Source organism: Pavona decussata, unplaced genomic scaffold (assembly GCF_977016875.1).
Source record: "Pavona decussata unplaced genomic scaffold, jaPavDecu1.1 SCAFFOLD_258, whole genome shotgun sequence".
Lineage (NCBI taxonomy): Eukaryota > Metazoa > Cnidaria > Anthozoa > Scleractinia > Agariciidae > Pavona > Pavona decussata.
The window spans coordinates 523,277-545,000 of record NW_028145661.1 but is presented as its reverse complement, the minus strand read 5'-3'; the positions used below and the strand labels follow the sequence as shown (position 1 = coordinate 545,000).

At 37.1% G+C, this 21,724-nt stretch overlaps 3 protein-coding genes across 5 annotated transcripts; 2 read left to right on the top strand and 1 right to left on the bottom strand.

Moving 5' to 3' along the window:
- Positions 1-615: 615 nt before the first annotated feature.
- LOC146456331 (uncharacterized) lies at positions 616-2,843 on the top strand. The gene is made up of 2 exons (XM_085093225.1): positions 616-726; positions 1,718-2,843. The coding sequence occupies exons 1-2, from the start codon at positions 669-671 to the stop codon at positions 2,557-2,559; spliced, it is 900 nt and encodes a 299-aa protein (XP_084949351.1). The 5' UTR covers positions 616-668; the 3' UTR covers positions 2,560-2,843.
- A 1,197-nt stretch (positions 2,844-4,040) lies between these two features.
- Positions 4,041-8,467, bottom strand: LOC146456330 (putative leucine-rich repeat-containing protein DDB_G0281931). Its single transcript, XM_085093204.1, has 2 exons — positions 6,707-8,467; positions 4,041-6,320 (listed from the first exon to the last, which is right to left on the bottom strand). Exons 1-2 carry the CDS (start codon positions 8,244-8,246, stop codon positions 6,097-6,099), a joined length of 1,764 nt encoding a protein of 587 aa, XP_084949330.1. The 5' UTR covers positions 8,247-8,467; the 3' UTR covers positions 4,041-6,096.
- Positions 8,468-16,551: 8,084 nt separating this feature from the next.
- On the top strand, positions 16,552-21,675 carry LOC146456329 (uncharacterized). Of its 3 annotated transcripts, XM_085093234.1 has the most exons (5): positions 16,552-16,855; positions 17,594-17,689; positions 17,871-17,945; positions 18,426-18,527; positions 19,922-21,675. In XM_085093234.1, exons 2-5 carry the CDS (start codon positions 17,620-17,622, stop codon positions 20,122-20,124), a joined length of 450 nt encoding a protein of 149 aa, XP_084949360.1. In that variant the 5' UTR covers positions 16,552-16,855; positions 17,594-17,619; the 3' UTR covers positions 20,125-21,675. The 3 variants fall into 3 exon arrangements, with proteins under 3 accessions (XP_084949360.1, XP_084949358.1, XP_084949361.1); XM_085093232.1 differs by having other exon boundaries at positions 17,594-17,945; XM_085093235.1 differs by having other exon boundaries at positions 16,552-17,689.
- The last annotated feature ends 49 nt before the right edge of the window (positions 21,676-21,724 follow it).

Genomic DNA, 21,724 nt, shown 5'->3' with positions numbered 1-21,724 from the left:
TTTAGTTCGATTGCACCGCATCAGCCATGACATATTTTGTTTTTTTCTGTAGATTAGTTAGTACGTAAATTATGATCTGGGTGAGTGTAGTCCTGAGAAATACTGTTTAAGTTGACATTAACTGACGTTTCGACCACCTGAGCGGAGATTACTAAATTGTCCCTTGCCAATTTTAAAAGGTTCCATTACAATATGGCAGATGATTGTGCTGTTATTGCTTCCACTCTTCAGACACTTCGTGCGAGTTATATTTGAACCTAAGCAGAATGCGCGGGAAAATATACCTCGACATAAAGTACGGTCAATAAATAATCAATAGGACATTTTTATTATGGCGTCATTTTACTACAACTACCAGAATCCTTCTGGTTTTTGTTTTCTCATGCTAATTAGAGCTATTGTTCTTTCGGCTGTCCATTGGGATTACAAAATTTGAATTTGAAAAGGAAAACGAAATGAATTCTGGTAGTAGTAGTAAAATGACGCCATCGTGAAAATGGCCTATTAGGAATTTATTATCTTCCATTGCAAGTTACAGCACTGGTAAACACTTTAGTAACAAGTTAAACACCAAACAAAGCACTCTTTGCTCATAACCTTTTGACCTCTAATGTTCCGCTCACACGTTTATTTACTAATTTTTCAGCGAAACTGTGGCTAGAACAGCAATGGTTCAAACATTTGTTGTTATCGTTTTGCTTTTGTGTCCCGTTGGTATGAGTAAAGGTAGGGAATTTGTATCACCAAATAACTATACTCTGTTATCGTATTGTAAATTTTTTCTTTTATTTTTTCTCTTTATTAAGTTACAATTTACATGGAAAGGCAAAGTCTGATATGTTGTACCACTAACTAAAATGCTTGTTTCTTTTTTTGCCGAGTGTGTTGAAAGATCGTTTATTACAAATGAAAAATATTTCTTCAATTCAATTCAATTTAATTCAATTCTATCTATTCGAGACCCGTTAAATAGCTAAGCAGAGAAGGTAACATTTAAAAAGGTTTACTAAAAAAATGGGGGGGGGGGGGACCTGATTTATAAGGTTGTAAGCCGGATTGACACAAGTAATATTTTACTGCAAGGAATTCAATATAAAAAGTGTGTTCAGATTTGGGAAAAGAGAGCAAACTTTGATTCATGTGGTGCGAAATAGTAAGTGCACGAAGGCTATAAGAACTCTTAAGGTCTATAACTATTGTCATTTTATTTAATGGTACCAGCGTAAAAGTATAAAACGATAAAAATATAAAAGTTACAAAGACGTTTATTGAATGCAGAGCACCACTAGTACACAACACACATATAAACTGTTTTGAATACTTAAGCTGATTGCAGGGTTGACACTACGGAAAAACGGCCATTTTATCTGAGTGTGTTAATCTTTCAAATAGTAGCACTAGTCTTGTTTGGAGCCGGAGCTACAAGGAATATCTGTGCTTCTATAAACCTATTTTACCGAAATGGTAGTAAAATATTTGAGTGATTGAAAGCAAACAATTTTGCAACCCTCTTAAAATTAACTCTTTTTCTCACTCTGCAACAGATGGCTCAATTTGAATTTTTAACATCAGTAACTAGACCACTAGAAAACAAAAGTCAAAATGGTAGCGGTTTGTAACGACTAAATATTGTTTTAGCAAAATTTCCAAAGACCGGTCATTCTCATCTTTTAATGACGGAAAGAAACTAAACACTTAATTGTTTTTCTACTTCTAGGGAAATTGTTCGTTCCAAAAGCCAATGTCACGCAGTTAGAAAACTTTCAATCCGCTATGGAAATTGACTTCAACTGCCACCAAGCATCATATGACAAAGTGAGCATAGATGATTTTATCTACAAACATAAGTGTTTTCCAGCAGGATGGGATGACTTTTTGAACACTAAGGAAGTCAAGGAAGTTATAAAGGCAGGTATATCTCCAGTAATCGAAAAAGATGCTAAAAGTGTCAAAATTGAACCGCCGATGCCCAACATGTTCAGAGCATTTATCGTCAGCCCCGATAAAATCAAGGCTATAATTATAGGTCAGGATCCATCTCCCCAACAAGGCAAGGCCACGGGCTTGGCATTCAGTCTGAAGCCAGAGGAGGACCCCAGGACTGTCCCAAGTGTATTCAACGTGCTTGTAGAGCTAAAATTGGAAGGAATGGCAGTGAGCCTGACGAACGGAGACTTAACTCCATGGGTAGGCCAGGGAGTGTTGCTATTAAACGCTGCACTGACGGTCAGGCAAGGCTCCTCTGCATCTTCTGCGGGATCTCACAGCCGATATTGGCAGCCATTCACAAATCTCCTGGTGCAATATATCAACAAGGTGAGTCCACCATCAGCTTGGATTCTGTGGGGAGAAAAGGCGAAAGCAAATACCCAATTCATTGACAAACAGAAGCATTACATCAGGGCAGGAGGGCATCCCTCTCCCATTGGTGGAAAGAACACATTCTTGGGTGGTGACTATTTCCACTGTGCCAACCAGTTCTTGATCTCTGCAAACCGCGGAGGAATCAACTGGCAAATTAATCCCCGTCCAGGTACAAGCGACATGGCGGCTTGTTAGACTGCAATCAAAATCAGGTTGTAAAAAAAACCTTATGTATGATTTAACTAAGCATAGGTGCCAGTCTGTAATGCAAGGAGTAATGTGAAGTGAAAAAATGCAGAAATAGCTGGTTATTAATTTAAAGTAATGTATGTGTGTCAGAAAAACATGCACCATAGTAAAATGTTAAAATTTTGCTCTGGGTTGAGTAGATGATCATGCAACCAGCCAACGAACTTAGGTTTCTTCAAAGTACTGCTATAAAGAGTATTAATTGAATAAATAACGTTAATCTTTGGTGGAGGGAGAGGGTTTATTCCCTTATGTAGCCTACAATAACTGTATAGGGACGAAGGCCGCTGGTCCAATAAGGTATGGTTCTTTGACCCAGATTCACAAATTTGACCACGAAGGGTTTTTTGCTCGACTTTCGAAATAGAGAAGTTTTTTGGGGGTGGCCTCATGAGCCTCCATCTGTATTTATTCCATGAGGCAACCATTTCCCGAGTGGATATATTTTAAGTACTGCATTTTCCGCGAAAAGATATGACGTATGACAATTTAGTTTTCATTCAGCTCTTCTTTGATTGAGATTTGAACTGTGGGTAGTTCCAAAGGTCCTCTGAGACCCGTTTTAAAAGTAAACCTACTCGAAAAAGGGTTGACTCCAACGCTTGATATGAGAGATAAAGGCTCCAAATCATGAGCTCTTGGTGGCCTCCAGTTACCACAAAATCAGCATTCTCCAAATTTTCTGCATCTCACTGTCTAACCTAATGTCTGAAAAAAAAAACGATATCAATATTCACATCAGGAATGAAATGCTCAAATAAACAACTAAACGCATTAAAAGGGTTAGGGTTTAATAGTCCTACGGAATGAAACTGTTTTCGGTGGCCAGTTTACCTTTTTCAACTCTGTCGATTAAACCAAACATAGGTATAGTAGTGGTCTTCTCCCTATCCTGGGACCTGGGATTAAATGAGTGTCCAAGTCAGAAACGTCCAACCACAATTTAGGCTCCTTATTGTAAATAGAAGTGTATTAACAATAAAAATCATAATCAAATAGAAAAAAGATACGCAACTTAAAAGTTGCGTACTAACTGCGAAGATCCTTCTTCTATTTGATCTTTTATCCGCAGTTCAAAATTTATGTTTCATATATTTACATTCAGAAATTATAATTAAAGTATTTCAGAATACTAACCAAGGTTGCAATAAACTATTGCAACTATTGAACTATTAAGTTGTACATGAATTATAATTGCGACCCTGTGAGACAAGAACACCAAGCAGTCAAACGGTTTGGAAAATTATACTCCAAGATTCCACCAGCTTAAAACGTTTTCGGCCTGTTAAAACTGTGGAAAAAGAGAAAAAGATGCTTGAGGAAAGTGTCCAAGTGTGGAAGTGTGGAATCGCGATAAATCGCTCCAAAAACCACATAGGAGAAATAACAACAGGCTTTATTTTTTTTATTGAAAATTCCTTGGTATTTTTAAATTGAAGAAGGAATCGTTTTTTCCCATACAAATCCTTTTAATTTCGCCCTTACGCTGTGGCCGCCGTTACGCTCAAATGACAAGACTCACGCAACGGTCACGGCCTATATCTCTCATAGAGCTCGGGGTACCTGTGATTTTACTGGTAAAATCACGTCCTTGTACGTGATTACATTCGTGCATTTAATTCGACAATATGCCTACTCTGAATTTTTATGAGCTTTGGAAATAGGGTGACCACATTTGCGTTGCTTACTCCAGTTAAGGATCAACTAAGGATGGATGAAGAGCCAGTAAGTTGATTGATCACAATCATTGGCACAGCAATCATTGACCAAGCATCTTGTTAGATTTGCTCACAACTTTGTGGTTTTGAATTTATTCTTTTTTTCTTCCTATCCTTGAGCCGCCTCGAGAAACGTGATAGCTACCTGCTCATTCTCAAATCTTTGTATGTAATTTTATTATATATGTTTATCCAATAACGTTTATGTCGTTGTTGTTCCCGTGACGTCATCGCTTGCGAAAGTTCCGTTTTCAGATGCGTCCACACTAGAACGCGGAAAAGGCCCTTTGAAACATGTCCACCTTGGAAAGCGTTTTTGAAATATTGTGTCAGTTTCCGGTGACCGTTTTCATCGGATATGTGTTGACATAAAACAAATCCTTAAATAAACATTTGCGTTTGCAAACGAAGACAGATACGCGTGGACATAGCTTAAGAAGTTACGTTAAGTAAGGCTTGAACGAAATTCGAAGCCAAGGCCTCTTCAAGAGCGGCGCGGTGCCTTACCAATTGATGATAAGTCAACTGGGAGCTGGTGGATTTGTCTATTCGTAATATAACGCTAGAGTGTGAAGGGATCCAAGTGAAATACTGGTAAAATTCATATCTTTGAACTGCTAATGAAAGAATTAATAAGAAGTGAGAGACCACACAGTTATGTACTCAACTTAAACTTAACTTACGTTATGCATCCCAGATAATGAATTTCAATCAGAGTATGTAGAGCTTAAAGGAGAGGATCAATACACAACAACAAAGAATGAAACTTTTTGTTTAATATGGATAGTTTATATGGAATGTCTTCGTTCAGCTAATAGTATTTCGTGGACTCGAATACTCAAGATATACCATATCATAACATTATTTATTTGATATTTAACTGTCGATTTGGGGTAGGTAAGTGCATTAAATATACCATTATATTAAGATACATTCATCTTAATAAGTGTTTATACAGTTTATACATTGTCGGATACAAGGTTCAAATGTACGCGATACCATACCGAAGTTATATGGGATGTTATGAATTTCAGTCACAACATTAGCAGTATCTTTTAAATTTCAGTATAATACGATAGACAGATGAGAGAAACCTATATGCTGGGATAACGAGTTTACAGCGACTTTAAGAAAATGGAAAACCTGAAAGAATGATTCTTACAGTTCATGTTCCCTCACAGTTTCCTCACACAAAAAGACAGTTCCTCGTTCTTCAAATATTATCGTTTAACTGATCACCTATGATCCTTCCGGCCTTTTAATCTACTTTCTAAAATTGAATGAAACTTTATTTGAATGTCATACAAGTGAGATTCTAGCGCTGGAAAAGCGCTAATACATACTAGGCGACGCCATTACGTATAATAAGAAAGCTAAGATTTAAAATTGTATTCAGTGCTCTCCTTATGCATGAACCGTCGCGACTGATTCGAACAAGCATGAAATATTCAAGAGGAAGCGTTTTTTATGTTAATAGTTTATTTAATGCATTCTGCCTTCGGTGTGTTAGGTATTACACGTTGGAATCTTGTGGTACGAAATTAAGATCGACATTTCAAAAAGTCAAAGAAACCGGGCATTCTTGAATCGCAGGATGTATACAAGTATTATCTATAGCAATGTATCAATTTTTTTCGCTTTAAGTTACGAAGTTAGGCAGGGCACCCGCTCTTACCTTAATAAAATTTATACAAAGCATGAAAAAAAAATTTCCTCGACACGATAAACTGAATGTAATGACCTGACAAACTACTGATGGCTTTTCTTACGCTTTTGCCTTTTCGTCGATTTTTTCCACAGGGTCAAAGGACTTGTTTACAATAGTTTCAATGCTGACAGTGTGTGTATAGGTTTCCTGTAAATTAGCATCGGTTACTTCTGATTGGTTGTCCTGTGCTGCGGTCACCGATAGCCTGATACAGCTCCAACTGAATCTGGGGTTATTACGACAATGCATTACAAACTGCACAATGGCGATCAAATACCGGCCTGTAAATAAGGAAGGAGAGGACGGCAACTTTGAGAACACGCATTTGAGACGTTGAATTCTAACATTAAGCTACAAGGGAAGACTTTTTTGGAAGTTCAAGGAAATGGGATTTTATTACTAAGAAAGTTGATTTTGTCAGAGTTTGTTCAACTTATTTTATGGACGCATGCTCAAAACTTCTTTCGCAGGAACGGCGGACGGTTTTAAGAGAGTGATGTACCTGTCGTGGATTGTAGAGGGCATTTTTGTCTAAAAAAATATTTCATTTTAAAAATCTTTAAAATGGTCTTAAATTGTTCCAATAACTTTTCAATTCCTTTGATTAAGGCTTGATGTGAACTTGATGGCCTGCTACAACAAAGAGTGTTAAAATAAGTTTTCTTACCGAACACAACACTGATCACCAGTCCATTTGTCACCAAGAGTAAGACGCCAAGACCCTCATTGTCGCGACTTGAATCCAAGCTTCCAGCTACCTCATCTGAAGGCATCTTCAACAACACTCCAATAGAAAGGTCGATTGACGTCAACAAGAGAGACAGCATTTGCAGATAGTCCTCGAAACGATCAGTGATTGGTCTGAACCTCGCGTAAAGCATTGCAAATCCAGCGGATATCATGGCTGCAATTCCGACTTGTGTGCGGCTTTCGGATCCTATGAAAATGATACCAGCCGACAAGATAACTTTTCGCGCCATTTCGATACTTTCCCAGTACCAGCAACTCGAAGTGTAATTCTCGTGAAGGAAGAAAATTGCAAACGCTACTGGGTTTAAGTTACAGTCTTCATTTGTTATAGAGAGCTTTCTGGTTGTCTTCGGAGCTTTCAAATGATGTTTCCAGACCATGTATGTCAGGAAGATAGGAAATCCCACAACGTATGACAACGAGGCGTATGCTGCCCCTACATATATTTTATGTCTGTCTGTGTCACACTTAATCGAGTAGTCAGCTCTTAAGAAGGAAGGACAATTGGTAGCACCCTCAAATGGACAAAGTTCATGGCAAGAGAGAGGAAGGATCTGAAAAATGTTGACACACGTCGCTGGGTAGGCAATAAACAGTAGAAACATGGTAATTTTAAGATAAAGCTTCTTGACGTCAATGGCTCTGCTCTCGTCGCTTCCTTGTTCTTTTATCTTCAACCAGGCAATTCTTACAAGGTAACAAAACATTGGTGTTGTAACAACCAACACGTTTCCAGCCAAAGTGAAAACAAAATGGCTATAAGCATTGACTTTAAAATCTACATCCACACAACTCGGAGAAACAATCTGCAAAACGTTAAGCTGTACGAACCTGATGTAGCTTTCAAGGACAGAAACTTTGGATGGCCATTTGATATAAGAGAAAGCTTGAAACAATCCGGCGAGAACTTGATAAAACCCAATAACGATCTTCACGTGAGCAAGAAAGATATCGGCAATTTTGCGTTTTCCTGGGGTCGCGAACTTGTTACTCTTAATAATAACCAAGATAATTACCAGGACTGTCAAAGCCAGCACTCCAAACTGTATTAGCTTCTTTGAAGGGCACTTGTGGCAATTTATCACTCGTTTGTAGTAACCTGACTGGCAATTAGAACAAAGAGGGCCAGCGTAACCCTCAGCGCACTCTGAATCAATACCCCCAAGACAAGAAGATTCTCGCAGACATTTGTAGGCTTTTGGCACTTTACCAATGAATCTCGTTGTTTTGTTGTCATATCTCTCACTCTCTTCTCCCAAGTTCGCTATTAAGAGCTTGTACGTGGTTTTGTTGTCGATTTTGCTGTCGTCAGTCCATTTCCAGTAAAACCCACCCGACAAAGTAAGTTTGTCCTTAGAACATACGACCCCCTGACCAGGGCAGGCTGTACATGGTCCAAAACGATCAAGGCGATAATGATTTCTTAAACACCAGCATGCCCTTAAGCCAGCAAACATTGTCGTATTTGTGCCTAAAGATAATGAAAACAATTTCAATAAAAGATTAATTTTGCAATCAAAAGTAAATAGAAAGTGGCATTCTAGCGTTAGAAATAAATGTCCCTTAGATTAATTTTTTTTATTCATATATTAAAGTCGATATCTACATTTCTATGTTCTCTTTGATCAGGTGTTAACATATACAAGTAACAAAAAATTGTGAATTAGGAAAACGAAGACTAGCAAGGACCTGCCAAATGATCCAAATGATCCACCTTCTATCCATAAATCCCGATGAATGCAATTGAATTTAGTAAAAATTGACAAACCATTTTCTGTGCTGACCTTTGCATTCCCATGATGCTCTTCCCGGTGCATTTGCAGGGTGAACAAAAGTCCCCTCAGGGCAACGCTTGCATCCATTCCCATCCACAGTCACACCAACGGCCGCAACTGAATCTTGGTAAAAGCCATCTTGAAATATCAACATTAATCGTAAAACACCCTGATAAAAGCCATTATCTAATAATTACTTAATTATATTCGTGGGAACTCATTGTCGGTGGGTATCTGCATTTCAAAAGTTTTCAGCCTTTTTAACTGAAGACATGGTAAAGACTTTCGGACACAATAAAAACAGGCTTTATTAGAAAAAAAAATTGCCGAGTTAAATCGATGAAAATCAATAAATCCATCTGAAATCCAGGTATCAGTCAATATTTATGGAACGCATTTGTTAACTGACGACCGGCGATAGATGTTGGCCATTCAGCGTCCCCCAAATTATCGTCGATTTTCATTTTAATCGATCGTTCCGTGTTTCCCCAATTGAAAGCATTTAAAATTGACCAAGACAATTAAATAAAAAAAATAAATAATGATGATGACAATGACAATTCTTACTATACCTGCAGGACACTCCCAGCACCCTAAAGACACGCCATCCCCTGGTGAGTAGGTTCCCCGGGGACACACTTTACACGTGCAACTGCCGTGACAGTGGCATTGAAATCAGTTTCTTTGAAGTACGTTTGCAAACATAGCTCCCAATAAAATAGATGGGACATTATCGGAATACCTAAGGAGTTATTTTATTTGATGTTAGTTTTGTAAAGATATATAACAACTAATGATTTTCATTCAATGGTCTAAAAGAGATAAAAATGGATGGATGGATGGATGGATGGATGGATGGATGGATGGATGGATGGATGGATGGATGGATGGATGAATGGATGGATGGATGGATGAATGGATGAAAGATTTTTTCGCGGAATTCACAAAATGACCAACTCTGAGTCATAGGTTCGTTAAATTTGGACTTTTTTCAGGCTTTTAATAGGGGCATTAGTATCTTTTAAAATAATATGAAAGAGTGCTAATGCGCCGAACTTGTAATCAATCATCGAGATTATCCGGATTACAAGTTCGGCGCATCAGCACTCTTTCATATTATTTTAAAAGATGCTAACTACCTGAAGTTCAGGTTCAGCTCTGATTGCTTGTTGGACTTATGGACCTGATTCATAATGGAGCACAGTACCGTCCTTCGACCACACCCTTGAATGAACAAATGTTTAGAATTCTTCTAGCTTAAATTCCAACTTTGATTGAAAACAGTTACTCACATATAAACCGTTACGTTTGGTATTCGATGTCCTTCTGCTACGATAGTTATTGACGAAAGAGCCGTGTTTTTGTGCAAAAGCCTGCAATTACCAAAAAAAAAAAAATAAAATAGAAGAAGCCGTCATGACAACCGGTTTCGTATACTGGATACAAACACTGGTTAAGTATTTCAACGGTGAAATAAATTGTATTTTCTATGATTTATACAATATTGCAACAAACAAGGAAACGCTCAGTTAAAAATGGGTAGGAAGAGATGTTTTGGGGAAACGTTACAGCATCAAAAACAATAAACAACAACATTGTGCATACATGATGAAACATTACAGCAATGCTGATGTGATTGGGTTTAAAGTTTATCCGCTAACTTTATTTAGTTTTAAAAATAGCAGGTAAAATGTTTATGGCCCTTTACACCAGAAAATTCGTACCCCGCGACTTCTGAAAGAATTAGCTGAAATACTGATGACAATAGAAACAGACAAACCACATCAAATCCTTGTAACTATCAGGTTTTAAATCGAGAAAAGGAGAGTTCTCATGCTGGTGTGATTTTTTTTTAATAGATTTGAAGGATATAAGGCCGCTCCCAACATGACTGTCAAAATCCCATTTTACAGATATATTCTCAAATGGTTGTCAATTTTGATCAAACTATATTTTAACCACACCAAATATTTTAAATAGTTAATATTTCCCTGAAGTTAGTTTGCAAAATTTGCATTTGGAAAGGTATTGTTCGTAGTTTTAGCAATGCGTTCTGTCTAAGAAACCAGATAGAAAATTATTCATATTACCAAACCAGATCAAGTTTTACTTAGTAAATTAGAACCCAAATATTTTAATTTAGAACTTTAATCCCTAACCATTGAAAGGTTTCAAAGTATCTTTGTTTCAATGTAAAAAATAATGAAATCATGTGACCTCTAAGACATGCAATCAAAGTCCAAGAGGCAATCAATGTATCTACAAGTTGAGTAAAAATAGCTAGAAATCTCAACCTTATGATCATTTGACACGAATCCGACAATCTAATAAGCGATTTTCATGATGACGTTATTTTACTACAACTACGAGAATCCTCTTCGTTTTTCCTTTCTTACTTTAATTTTAATCCCAATGAGGTTTAGTTAACAATTATTCACCGAAGTGGAGGTGAATAGTGGTGGATATTTACCGAGCCGCTTCGCGGCTCGGTAAATATCCACCACTTTCACCGACACTGAGGTGAAAAATTGTTTTAGTATATACCACACAAGCTGAATAACTAGCGGACCAAAAAGTAACTTTATTTGTGACAATATACCGACAAATGGTCCGACCAAAAAATTCGCGCGTCGTAACATGCACATTCGCGCTCACAAAGTCTCATGATAAGTCAGGTGATCAAATGAAGGAAAATTAAGTGAAATGAATGTGCCGCCTGGAATCAAGCCATGAACAAGATGCTGGCTGTTCTTTTTTGACTGCTAAGTTTCAACGGATTTTCCAGTGTTGTTTTCATCCGGAGATGCCAATGTTGAATGGATGGAGGATAACGCAGCTGTCATTCCAGTGCTCTCAGCCACAAGAGATGCTGATGGATCTGCCGAAGAGCAGCCTGAATCCACAAAGTCAGCAATCGCGTTGGACATTGCTTTGAATTGGTAGAATGTAGAAGTGTTGCTGTAACTCTCAATACTTGCTTCGCTTTGGTGACCAGTTGTCGCCTTTATGTGTCGACTCTCGTAATTTGCTGCTCATAAAACCGTCCCAGTGGTCGCCCTGATCGAGTGATTCGTCTAATACGGCTGTATCCCTGCTCTTGAGGTCATACCGCGGAGCGGTCAGGTGTCAACCACTTCCAAAAGGCAAAAGGCCATTCTTTGTTTGTCTATGGAAAGCGGCAAAAAAGTCCAAAAAAGTTATTTTTTGCAATATCTTCCAAAACAAGGCGAACGTTTGGCAAAATATAGCCTCTGTTAGCGAAATAATTCAAATCTACGTTTGAATTTGCTAAAATTTACTTCTTTTTATGCAAATATTTTACGTTCGCCTAGGCGATAAACGAAAATCTTCCAAAAGTACAACAAAACTGTCACTTTCCTCCCAGAATTGTGCTATTTAACAATTATTCCACGAGAGCGCGTTGGATATGAGATTATAGGTAGCCAACGAGGCGCGTGGCGTCGAGTTGGCTATAATCATCTCATATCCAACTAGCGTGAGTGGAATAACTGTTTTTATTAAAAACAATCAATTGCTTATTTTGCTTTGCAAGAACAACCAGAACTTAATTCAATGGTCGCTATTTCTCTGGCATAGTATAATGGCTCATATACTCTGGCCGCTAAGCCAATCAAATCCCTGGAGTTGCATTTTACAATGATCCAGTTCTGGATCCAGTTTTTAATAATTTGGAATATAACGCGAGGTTTTAGAACGTGTTAACGGTGCATACACCTGGTAGTGATCTGTTCCGACGTATAAATAATATTGTAACTCTCATATGTAAGCTAATGCAGAGGCTCGATTTTGTAGTTTTTTTGTTTAACTTCTTTTGTTATCTTGATAATTTTTTTCTTCTTTTCTTTTCGTTTTCTCGATTACTTAGTTGTCTTTTTTTTTTCTCTTTTAACTTAACAGAAAAGTACTTTGTAAAATTCAAATACTGTATAAGTGTAAGTAATTTATATAAGTGTAAGCAACCTACGTGTATTTGCGTATTTAAATAAAGCGTGTAAAAAAAATCATTGCATGCAGTTTCTTGTTTGAATACATATATCATTTTAATACAACAGGAGCCTCTACGTCTGTTTATTTTGCCACACACTCTGCTTCAAACAATTCAAAAAGAACGATTTTATAACAAACTTTTTAGATTCTTATATTGTAACTAAGATAATATTTTTGGTTTCCGTTTTTGTTACATTTTGGATTTTTTTTTCTTTTCTTTTTCTTTTTTGTCTAGCCTCAAACTATTATTGAGGGTTCTGTTTAATGAAGTCAAAATTCATCGACTGCATTCTCTTTCATATTAATTAATTTCCGTTTACTGTGTATTTTGCTTTGACGAAGCTGCACGCAACTAGAATACCCGCCTACGTTAAGGCGTTAACCTTCTTGTATTATTTTTCATCTTTATTACAGTTCAGAACTTCTACTGAGCTTAAAAGTATAACACACATTTAAACTGCATTGAAGCTCGTCCATTTTTACTCCGAGGTTTGCTAACAAATCCTTTCGTTTTCATTTGGTGATTTAAAAAGGATCTCAAACTTACCTTTAAATCCGTTTAAAAGTGATGAGATGGCCCAAAAAGAAATCAGGTGGACGAACATCTTCATTCTATGCTCTTCTACCTGCACTGTTCGTCAATATGTCTTGGCAATGTTTGATCAAAAGTTTACTTCAGTATTTTTCTTTTTTGTTTGAGGATGAACATCTTTACGAAGTGCTGGGAGAATACTGAAATAAACGCACGTGCCCGGAGAAGAAATTAAAATTCTGTATAGCAATCCCATGATCCCTTCAGATCAATGTTAATATCAACCAATGGTAGTGATTTTGGGCTAAATTTAAAAGCCAATGCAAATAATGGATGCATTAGGTTAAGGTGTTGGCGTGGACATAACAAGAGCACGTTATGACTCTAAAAGCTTTCACCCTATTAGTCCAGAGCTGTAGGTTGGCATCCGCATTTCTGAAGTAGAAGAAGGCGTTAACGAATTTCAAAAAAAATATTTTTCACAGAAAATCTACGCCCCGTTCCTGTAGTCTTCGTTGAAGTTCAATTTTGGATGGCGCATGAAATTAACGGTTACATAACTCTCAGGGAGATGGGTGGGGGAGAGAGGTCTAACAGTTACTGTCAGTAAGAGGTTATAAAAGTTTTCTCTATATAAGGTTTGAAGGTATAGAACACTTAAATAGCATTCGCGTGATTTAAGACATACTTTCACCGTGAAATTAATTTTTAACCTTCTTGGGTCCGCCACATAATCGGCTCAAAAAATTACTATCAGCTGTGCATGCCAGCAAGGTCCTCTAAAGTACAAATACAAAGAGGCACTTTCATCTTCAAAAACAAACCTACTGAAGACACATGTATAATAAATTGCATCAGTTATATTGACACTTAATTACGAGTAATCCTTAGGGGTCAGCAATGTACATTGGAAACGATCCACTAAACACAGACAAGACACCAACAACCAAAAGTAACGCAAATTCAATTTATCAGAGATACTTTATCATGCCACAGTTACCACAGCAACTCATACATCTAGGTGTTAAAAAAGGGACACTCTTTCACCAAATAGCCTCAATCGATATGATTAGGTACAATTTTTTGTACACCTTCTTAAAACGAGTATCAAAGAAAAAGATTCCCCAGTGGTTTTGTTTTCTGGTAGAAGACAGTTGTTGTACGTTTGCACTCAGCTTCTTTGTTGTAATAAATTCATCATATTAATGCCCACAGGAACCGCTGGCTTTGATCGCATGTTTGATATTCACCGACAAATTGTGCTGTACGCGATGCAATTAACAAATTCAGTGTGCTTACTGATAAAACTTTTAGATTTATATGTCACTTCTATTGAATTTTATTTCGGCTTTAATTTTATTTTGCATTTTGTTTTGTCTTGCTTTTTGTTTCATACAACAAAATTCGTCAAACGAGGGAGAAATTGTAATTCTGTATCCTCTTTTTATATCATTTAATTTCCGTTCAGTTTGATTATATTTTTAACACTTAGCATTTGTAATTTCATTTGCTTTCACGAAACAGCACACAAAGAGGTTTGAGTGCAACGGATGAACGTTTTGAAAAAAGTCAGAGTATTAAATTCTAGACCACGTTTACTTTTTCATAATTCATGTGCTTAATTTTGAAACCTCTTTACTAAAATTTTAAGTTAAAACTGTTTGCACCTCTTAAAGGTTCTTCTATTTTAACTTAAAGTTTTGCCAGAGGATCTCAAACTTACCTTCAAATCCTTGCAGTGATAAAATCGTCGCAAATAAGACCAGGCAGGCGAAAAAATTAATTCTGTGTTGTGGCATTTCATCTTTTCAGGACACTATTTTAGAATCATAGCAACTCGTTGTGGGAGCAGGGATGGCGCAGTAGTGAGAGCACTCACCTCTCACCAATTAATGTGCCCCGTGTTCCATTGCCGGGGTTGACGCCATATCTGGGTTGAGTTTGTTGTTGGTTCTCGTCCTTGCTCCGAGGGTTTCTCTCCGAGTACTCCGGTTTTCCTCCCTCCACAAAAACCAACATTTTCCAAATTCCAATTCAACGTGGAAACAGTGGACGAATAGCCACTCTGTGGATGTGTCACTAAAAATTCTCTTTTATTATTTGTCTTATTTATTTATGCGTCTGGTATCGAGCAGATAGGAAAACCTTCAGAAAATGGCTTCAGGTAATATGATGAAGGACAAGCTATTATTATGCACCAGTTATTGTATTTACTATGAAATATTCTTTTTGCGAGTCTTTTTAATTTCATAACGCCATGTTAAAAAGGAACGAACTTCTCAGAAGATCGTATACTCGCGATTTAAAGGGATTCTATTGCCTTGCATTGTGCATCTTTACACCGTTGAATTTGTTTTGTTTCTTGCACTCGTAGAGAGAGCCCGTACATACGGGATATTGCAGTGGGGTTTTGCTTTGACTAAGGCTACACTCGGGGTAAACTTATACGACGCTTCTTCCTAAGCGATCGTGACTCCCCAGTTTTATATTTCATGTAATTTCGGAAATTAAAAAGACTCCCGATATAATTGGGTTTGGACAAACTTTTAATTCAGTTTTCAAATATTCTCATCAAAGTACTATGAAAATAAAGTATATTTTTAGGTGTTTTCGTGGAAATGCACAGATGTTTAAATTGCCTTATAATTTGATTTCTAAAGTTTCATTTGATCGTCAACTTTAAAGCATTTTATTGTAATATTATTTTTAATTGTTGTGCCATGACAAGAATCATACTAATATTTCATTGCTAGCAATAACAATCTGGAAATAATGAATTTCTCTCGTTTGAGGCTAGGTCTGTTTTTAATATTGCTGTCACAATCTAAAGTACTATAAGGAAACATTTCATTATAAATTCCTTTTAGGCAGCGTGGTCGGGTGGTTAGGGCGCCGGACTTGGAATCCGGAAGTCCCGTTCTGACCATTAGCTGGAGTTGTTTCTCGGTATCCCCAGGTTCGACTCCTCGGCCGCGCTTGTAAATTACAAGCTGGTTCGCCTCCTGCCAGCTGGGATTCTTTACCATGTTGTGTTGTATTCGAAATATTAGTCTGAAATGTCAGCCGTCTCCTCTCCCTAAACCTGTGGGTTAGGGGGAGGAGACGGCTGACATTTTGGGCTATCGAAATAGTTGATTCCTCCTGTTTCATTTGTTTCATTATCGTCCCTGAAAAGCCCCTTTCGGGGAGAGGATAATTAAGTATATATATATATATAATAAATACTGAGTACCGTTATTTATTCATTATTTACTGCTATCAACGCTGGCGCCTTAGACACTCGAATTGTAACTTGTTCCCTTAAATTAAGTCAATCTTACTACCTCCCCTCGATTTTAATAACAGTTTAACGTGCTGGTTATTTTAGCTTATTAAACAATCCCTTTTTACGTTTTCTACGGGTGCCACATTGAACAAAGTAAAGACTCCCATGTCGTGTTATGTTACTCCACATTTCGCCACTCAGAAGCAAAATTTTTAACTGCTCTAAAGTTATAATAAAGTCAAATTTCAATTTTTTTCTGTGTATACATGCATCTTAGAACAGTTAATACCTATCATCCTTTTAAGTCTTTCAGTCACCAGTAATGGAAAATGTCAACAACAAGGATTGTATTCAATCGCAATTCGAAAGCCGCAGGTCCCTTCACTTCAACATCACACGAAGGTGGGACTCTAATCGCCTTGTCTCTCATAATATTACGAAAATATTGTATGAATACTGAGTGGAAAAATAGGAAAATGGTTTAAGGTAAGTTATTTCATGGATATATTTAGTAGGAAACATGCAAAGCGTAGAAAAAAATTATCAATCACTTTGAGTCATTTATTTAACAACCATTCAAACAACCTGACATTAAATTTCCAACCTCCCCTCTTTACTTAGAAAACTGGACAATTTAATTTCATCCAAAAATTTATATATTTGTAGTCGATGTATGTTTGCCAGAAGACAGCAGTGATATTGTCAAGATGAAGATTATAGATCGGTCCTAGCCAGGGGAATGATGTTAGCAGTTAACAAATTTTACACCATATCACTTTAAAATTGAAGTGGAATGAATGAGAAGACGAATGAAAAACCCCTTCAAGATTGAAAAATAAATCATATAATTACTTACGACCAGCAATATTCAAACAATTCTGCACACGACAATGAGCGCAGGATTTGTGGTAAATAAACGAAGAGAATCTCGTCTGTAGCCTCAATGAATTTGCCAAATATATACTCTTGGATCAATCGCTGTGCATTAATAATTACATTGGGCTTTCAATAGCAGGTAAACATTAATGACAATATGACTGACAAGTTTTCTTAGAGATTTTAAAAACCAAACAGTAGCTGCACCTTATAAACAGAGGGAAGGGAGGTATATAATTTAATTTGTCAGTCAAGGTGTCAGTAACCAAGAACCAACTTTTGGCTGCAAGAAAGCTGTCAAGGTGTTCCTTCAATATACTCATCCCTTATTCGATTGTTACCATTTAGGTGCACCGTAAGTTTGAAGAATAAACATGACAAAAATCAGTTGGCCTATCTTGTTACCTTATGTGGTTCTTATACTTCTCCAGGGACACACTGCAGGTACATGTACATCGTATTCACCTCTTGGTTGAGTGCTCGAAGGGATTGAAAAAATATCTTCGACAATCAACAATTTTCACTTTTACCTTTTGTGTTTTGTTGTCGTTGTTGTCGGATTTTTCTGCTCTATTTTCTTTATGTTTTGTTTGTTTGTTTGTTTGTTTGTTTTTTGACAACGAAGATAGCAAACCTATAGTGTCACCATTCTTCAAACCCCCTCCTGGACAGGAGTATGAAAAAATTAACGCCATACAAGGTAACTTATAAACATTAGAAACCAACAAGGATCTTATGGAAAAAATTCCGTGATCAGTGTTTTGTGCTCTAGAGAGGAAAAATGCATTTCACTAATGAGTTTGTACTGTAATGAGATCGTAATAAGTTTAACTCCATGTTTTGGTGTATTGGTAAAGCCAAGAACGCTAACCTTGAGGTTATTTCCTCGTTAATGACAGAAATAATTAAAAATTGCTTTTATAGTTTAACAAATCATTTACCTTATTTAAAAGTTCGGAAGGAGAAGCCTCCTTTAAAATTATCTGCTGTGTGTGCCACAACATAAGCCTTCTTCGACAAGCATAGGTTTCAACCTTTACTTTAATCAGAGTAAACCTGCAATACCATTAAAACTGATGGGTATCTTTGCAATAGCTCATGTTATTTTCCCAACCCGCGATTTGCAATTTAAACATTGGAATTTAATGGGATGGAATTCGTTCACTTTCTAAATATTTAGATCACACCTATGAAGAATTCTATGGTGATGGGAAGAAAAATGAAATAAGCCGCACAAAAAAGAAGTCGCTTTCGCCACACAGCATGAAACTTACACGAGAAGGTGAGCTGCTTACAAATGTTATCCCTCGGACGTGCAGGGGTGATTTTTGGATGACAAAATGGTTACATGAAAAGGTTGTCTTGAATACATTAATAAAATAACATAGTCACAATTACGCAGATAACGTTAATTTGTTGCAGTTTATAGTTGATGAACTTAAGCGTTGTTTCATCTGTGTTTAGCCTAGCAGCTCCTAGCAAGTTTATTTGATACACGACTTCATGTATAAATGATGATGATGATGATGATGATGATGATGACGACGACGACGACTACGACGACGATGATAATGATGATGATGATGATGATGATGATGAACGAGGGAATGTGGAATCCATTTCCTGTAACATAAGCAGTAGCTGTTCATTTTTTGACGCGAATATTTTTAATGAAATGTGACGTTCCCATGGCATGTCGATCAAAGGTTGAGATTTGAGATATTTATATGAAATATGTTCGCCGTTCTGTAAATTTACTTCCCCACTCTTGCTCCAAAGTGGGGGTATCAGTTTGCTTGTATGTCTGAGAGTTGTACCGTTAACACTGGAAAAACCCGCACTTTTTTAAACGTCCCAAAACACAAAAATAATATACACAACGCTAGTTTGATTATTATTAGAAGAGGGAGAGTATAACCAGTTTATATTATTGTAACATGGATGCTTAAGAACGAGGGAAGCCTTAGAGCTAAAAAGAAAAAGTTAACGAAAGTCAGTACTGCCCGCCTTGGCTTGAAACTGTGTAAGATGCTCGGCGGTCGTTGCGTGGAGCACTCACTGTATTTCTGACACGTAGCGACCGTTTATGTCCTCCGATTTCAAAATTACTGTTGTTGATTTTAATTTCAGATTATTTTGAAATTTTTTTATTTCGTCATTACCTTTATTAACTTATGTTTAATGTCAGTATACTAGTCGTATTACCCTGTAAGTAAGTAAAGTTATGAGAAGGTATCAGTCAACTTATCTATGCGGCTTTTTGCCTGACTAAGAACGATGAGGATGAGTGATGTTATCCATGAGTAGGGTGAGTTTTGCTGTCAGTTTGCTGTTAGTCCTCGTGCTTTAACCAGCCGGTTTTCATCTCCTAAAAAAACCCAGTAAAGTTTCCGTTTCAACATTTCTACATTACCTGGGATTACATAGTCACCGATTTTTCATTAAAACTAAACAAAATGTTAGGGCGTTGTCTGTAGTAAATTGGTCATCTAGTTAATGTCCACTTAGAACGGGTACGGAACTGTACGAAGACAAAATCAATCAAGTTATTCATTAACTCCAGACTTAGTATGCAGTTAATTAACATGCTCATTTCCCGATAGCTCTGTTAAAGGCAACATCTGCATAGACCACTCCATTTGTGGCAATTAATTAACATGTCCATTTTTCCCATAGCTCTGTTAAAGGCAACATCTGCCCAGACTACTGCACTCGTAGCTGCCGCAGAGGCCGCACGTTCGTCCCTGGAGATATCTGAACTAGCTCAAAAGGCCCAAGACATCTCAGTAAAGAGAGCTTTGTGGGCTCTGAAGACCATTAAAGTCGCAGCTAAAGCAGAGGAGGTGGCTGTCAATGCCATACAAACTATGTTTATGTAGTGCAATATGAACCCTTTATATGCAAGCCACGTATATGTACATGTTACATTCAGTCAAATCGAACTTCAGCGATAACTCCCAGTAGAATAGTCCATTTTACAGTTGTGTGCTTAGTGACCTGGCCTTCGATTATAAGGGAGGCTGGGGGTGACGCATTTCATATGCAGATCATGCTGTTCTTATGCTCACTAGTTTGTATTTACATATAGGTCAAAACAAGGTCACCTCCAGCCTCGCTTCCAGTAAAAGCCCAGGTCACTAAGCACACAACTGTAAAATGGGCTTCAGTTTTAGTGGCCATTGTAGAAAGGTGATGTTATTTTGAGTATCGTGGTATAAGAGACTCCGCTGACTTCACTAGTTCTTTACATTTGCCTCATTGGAAATATCAAACTATTTGATTCGAACAAAAAGTCACCATAAACTAAACGTAGAGCTTGTTACACTTGACAATCAGGGTGAATTGTTCTCGGAGAAGCTTTCAAAACCGTGAAATTTGCAAAGAATGTACGGCTGGTTCGTACCCAGACGTACTCAGACGATACTTTTGCAATTTTATTTCTCAAAAATATTTTAATGCATCATGCTCAAATTTTCAGAGATTATGAGTTTGCCAAGCTCTGTCAATCAAAAGGAGAGTATTTATTTGTCGCTAATTTTTTCCTTTATAATAATTTATGTTAATAAGGCTAAATATGTAAACAGAGATCCGCGTGGGTTTGTTTTTTTTAACAATTTCGACCTCAGAAATCTGTGATTTTCTTCTTTTCTTTTGGAACAATAAAAGTGCCTTAAATGTTTTGTAAGAACAACATACTCTTGTCATCCACGTATCCAGAACTTGTAGTGAAAATCGAGGTGCACTTTTTAAATATAAGGGTTTCAGATTAATTTTTTTAATATTATCATTATTCAATCAGGCCGGTTAGAGATCTTTAGGTTCAATATGTGAATATGAAACTTCTTTAACTCAAGAGTTAAATTTCAGGGAAACGATTCCAAGAGCTTGTTTCTCATTGGATTTTGTTTAGTTAGTAACCTCTTAATTGTAGATGAAAACAATTGTCAAGTAATACTATTTACCGTACTTGCTACTTGAGGAAGCGAGGAATGGCCTTGTCTCAAGATAGTCAAGTTTTCTCGACAGATTTAATGAATATCTGCAATGAAACGCGTGAGTGCCATCAATCTTATACACCCGCTGTAGGTCAAGAGAGTCTTCATGGAGGTCTGGCTAATGAATGCTTTACCGCCACCCTCCCTCTATGTCCATTCCATCCTCCTTTTCAAATTTTACCTTCATATTTAAAGTTTCCACGGTTGGTGGTTAACGGCAAAGTGCTGTCTATTTTCTCTTATATGCTCTAACGTTAGCCGGCCATTTGCACCGCATTAATGATTTACCCTGACTGATAATCTCCTCGACTTGTTGTATTTTTACGGTGAATATTGTTACCTTATGCTGTTTCCGTCTCCAAGCAGGATATACCAACATATTCGTGTCACACTTGGGTTGTGATATAACCTAAAATAAATGTTATCTTTAGAAATAACGCAATTATCAGCCTCTTCAATGTAATGAGCTTTTATTGCGCTAAAG

Excerpts from the sequence above, each read along its gene's own strand:
- LOC146456331 (XM_085093225.1), top strand. The coding sequence starts at position 669 with ATGGTTCAAACATTTGTTGTTATCGTTTTGCTTTTGTGTCCCGTTGGT. Across the intron at positions 727-1,717 it reads TCCCGTTGGTATGAGTAAAG|GGAAATTGTTCGTTCCAAAA; the intron begins GTAGGGAATTTG and ends TTCTACTTCTAG.
- LOC146456330 (XM_085093204.1), bottom strand. The coding sequence starts at position 8,246 with ATGTTTGCTGGCTTAAGGGCATGCTGGTGTTTAAGAAATCATTATCGC. Across the intron at positions 6,321-6,706 it reads GGTGATCAGTGTTGTGTTCG|GCCGGTATTTGATCGCCATT; the intron begins GTAAGAAAACTT and ends CCTTATTTACAG.
- LOC146456329 (XM_085093232.1), top strand. The coding sequence starts at position 17,654 with ATGTGGTTCTTATACTTCTCCAGGGACACACTGCAGGTACATGTACAT. Across the intron at positions 17,946-18,425 it reads AAAAATTAACGCCATACAAG|ATCACACCTATGAAGAATTC; the intron begins GTAACTTATAAA and ends CTAAATATTTAG. Across the intron at positions 18,528-19,921 it reads CATGAAACTTACACGAGAAG|CTCTGTTAAAGGCAACATCT; the intron begins GTGAGCTGCTTA and ends TTTTTCCCATAG.